Source organism: Canis aureus, chromosome 9 (assembly GCF_053574225.1).
Source record: "Canis aureus isolate CA01 chromosome 9, VMU_Caureus_v.1.0, whole genome shotgun sequence".
Classification (NCBI taxonomy): domain Eukaryota; kingdom Metazoa; phylum Chordata; class Mammalia; order Carnivora; family Canidae; genus Canis; species Canis aureus.
In genome coordinates this window covers 78,867,893-78,871,413 of record NC_135619.1, presented here as the reverse complement: position 1 = coordinate 78,871,413, position 3,521 = coordinate 78,867,893, and the positions used below count along the sequence as shown (strand labels likewise).

The following is a 3,521-nucleotide window of genomic DNA, read 5'->3' as shown; positions in this document are numbered from 1 at the left end:
CAATGGGAGAAGAGATTTGCAAATCTATCTCCAGATTAAGGCTAGTTTCCAATATCGAAAAATAAATTACCAAACTAAACACCACAAAGTGAAAACTACAATCAGAAATGGGCAGAGGACATGATTCACCTTGTCCTGATTTGAGTTGTAGACTGTCACTTTATATTAGGTAGGTCATCCACATACAAAATGAAATGTATTGTCTCCTCTAGGTCTACCTTATATCAACTGCTTACCCGAAAGATGCACATGCAATGAAATGCCGGGACACCTGCACCCCGATGCTTAGAGCAGCAATGTCCACAATTGGTAAACTGGAGAAGGTGCTTCGGTGACCATCGAAAGATGAATGGATAAAGAAGGTGTGGTTTATGTATACAATGGAATATTACTCAGCCATTAGAAATGACAAATAACCACCATTTGCTTCAATGAAGATGGAACTGGAGCATATTATGGCTGAGTGAAATAAGTCAATCGGAGAAGGACAAACGTATGGTCTCATTCATTTGGGGAATATAAATAATAGTGAAAGGGAATAGAAGGGAAGGGAGAAGAAATGTGTAGAAAATATCAGAAATGGAGTTAGAATATGGAAGACTCCTAACTCTAGGAAACGAACTAGGGGTGGTGGAAGGGGATGATGGAGGGGGGAAGGGGTGAATGGGTGAAGGGCACTGAAGGGGGCACTTGACGGGATGAGCACTGGGTGTTATTTTGTATGTTGGCAAAATGAACACCAATAAAAATAAATTTATTATTTAAAAAATGCTGCAATAAACATAGGATGCATGAAAAAAAAAAAATAGAACAGACAATGCATCCTGAAGACAAGAGGAAAATGCTTTCTGCCCTGGACTGGAGGACCTACCAGTAAACCTAGCAAGAAAACTACATTAAAAAAAAAAAAAGAAAAAGTGGTAACCTGGAAAGAAAATAATTAGTTTTCCTATGACAATGTCTTAATAGAGTCAATGAGTAAAAACGTCACATAAAAACTGGAAGAAATAACTCATGAGCTCAGCAAAAGAATCAGTATAAAAAATCAGCAAATAAAATAAAGATATATTCCTACATAATAAATACAAATTACATGTACAAAATTAACAAAATAATCTGATTTCCACTAGCACCAAAAATAAATATTTAAGATTAAAATTTATTAACAAGATGAAATATCTCCAGAAAATGTCCTATACTGATGTGTCTTTTGAAATGAACCAAGAAATTCAAAAATAACTGTCATTAGAACTTCATATAGTCAGAGGGTCATCTACACAAATTGCTATAGAATTGTGGTGCAACACTTGTGTTGGCTTTAAATACACGAATGTAAGTCTGTAGCTGGTCATATGGTCAGAGGACATGCAAATAGGGCCTTCCCTTCACTGATTAAACCAGCCCAGTCCCGACCCTGCAGCTGGGAGAGGAGCCCCAGCCCCAGGAACCCCAGGTGACCCGATTCCGTGATCAGGACACAACACAGACAAATTACCATGGAGTCTGTGCTCAGCTGGGTTTTCCTTGTCGCTATTTTACAAGGTAATTCATAGAGAACCAGAAACCTTGAGTCTGTGAGTGAAGGTGAGTGAGGGAAAGAGGGGATGTGGGACAGTTGTTTGACCAGGATGTCTTGTGTCTGCAGGTGTCCAGGGTGAGGTGCAGCTGGTGGAGTCTGGGGGAGACCTGGTGAAGCCTGCGGGGTCCCTGAGACTGTCCTGTGTGGCCTCTGGATTCACCTTCAGTAGCTACGGCATGAGCTGGGTCCGCCAGGCTCCTGGGAAGGGGCTGCAGTGGGTCGCAGGTATTAACAGCGATGGAAGCACATACTACGCAGACGCTGTGAAGGGCCGATTCACCATCTCCAGAGACAACGCCAAGAACACAGTGTATCTGCAGATGAACAGCCTGAGAGCCGAGGACACGGCCGTGTATTACTGTGCGAAGGACACAGTGAGGCAAACTCAGTGTGAGCCCAGACACAAACCTCCCTGTAGAAGGGGATCAGGACCACCAGGGGGTGCACACTCCTCACCACTTGTGTCTTGAAGGCCCAGGAGCAGGTGCAGAGGCTGGTTCTGGGGAGGTTTCCTGTCAGGGACCGGGCTTCCTCTCCATGGAGCAGTTTCCCCCCAGGAGCCCCTCTGAACACTTGATCATGTGTTTACCTATTCAGTCTCTTTCTTAGAGACCTAGAATTCAAATATAGAACTTGCACTTACTTGTACTTAAATTCTCCTGACCCGAAATTTTAATCAATTACAAATAACTCAATTCACATCATCTGAACCTTTTAATGAGTCCTAGTGGTGATCACTGAGGATCACAGGACCCCAAGCTAACATGCTGTCTTGCACATTGCGGTATAGCAGAATCCCCAGTCAACACAAGAGTAAAGAGAATTTCTACAAAAATGTTAATAACAGCCTGGGAGTGAGAGAGATTTCCCGCATGACATCATGACATGGTAGGGATGTGGACTCAGAGGTCATTCACACAAAGCACACACACACACACACACGCACACAATCACAAGAGTATAACCATTCATCACCTTCACCTTCATGTCTGATGAGAGCCAGGCAGGCCTCTCATCAGGTCATAAATGCCTGGATGGTGCCAGGGAAGGACACTGGCTCCGGGTGTGTGTTGTGGGTCAGTGGTGGGATGGGGTCCTGCTCCAGGAGGGGCTTGTGTGGTGTTAGTGTCCCAACTGCATCAAAAGAGGGAACTCCTGGGTTACAGTTTGATTTCTTATCCTTTGGGTGCAGGAGAAGAATGAGCAAGGAATGTCAGGGAGGTAACAGGCAGTAAAGACTGCACATGGTGTGAGGAATCATTTCACTAAACAAGCATCAAACTGGAAGGAAAAAAAGAGAAATATGGTCATTCTCAGTAGACAGATGTCTGAATTATAGGAAAAGGAGATGAATAATATATGGAAGCAGCACAAAACTTTAAATAATAGTACAAATAGGCCAAGATCCTTCTCAGGTCTCAGATGGAAGGTGTCCTCTCCCCAAGGTCACAATCTGGTTCTGAAGGTAATGCATACACCATGTGCTCAGACACCAGAAGCTTCTACTGGATCAATGAGGAACTTCAGTGTGATGAGTTGGATTGAAGAACCTTCCACCTGCAGGGAATAACTCATGGATCCTTCTGGTGCTGACGTCTGATCACTGTGTGTGACCTTTACCATGCCCATGTTGGAACCGAACGTCCATGAGATGGGGAAGGAGATGGAGCCTTAGGGGAACACTTAGGTAAGGAGGTGCAGCCTCATGATAGGATCAGGGCCCTTATAAACCAGGACTGGGAAAGTTCCCTGCACCCTGGCCCCATGTGAGATGATGGAGAAAGGATGGGGTAGGACGTGGGTGCTCTCCAGAGACCACATCTGCCTGCACTTGGACCTCAGACTTCCCAGATTCCAAATCTGTGAGAATGAGTGTCTGTTGTTTGATCGTCCCAGTCCATGTATGATGTTCCAGGAATTTTTTCCATTTTTTTCTTTGTTG

General features: G+C 44.1%; 1 gene segment (V, D, J or C); it reads left to right on the top strand.

Moving 5' to 3' along the window:
• Positions 1-1,432: 1,432 nt before the first annotated feature.
• Positions 1,433-2,061, top strand: LOC144321272 (immunoglobulin heavy variable 3-23-like). The segment is given in 2 exon segments: positions 1,433-1,542; positions 1,646-2,061. Coding segments are annotated over 2 exon segments (450 nt in total).
• The last annotated feature ends 1,460 nt before the right edge of the window (positions 2,062-3,521 follow it).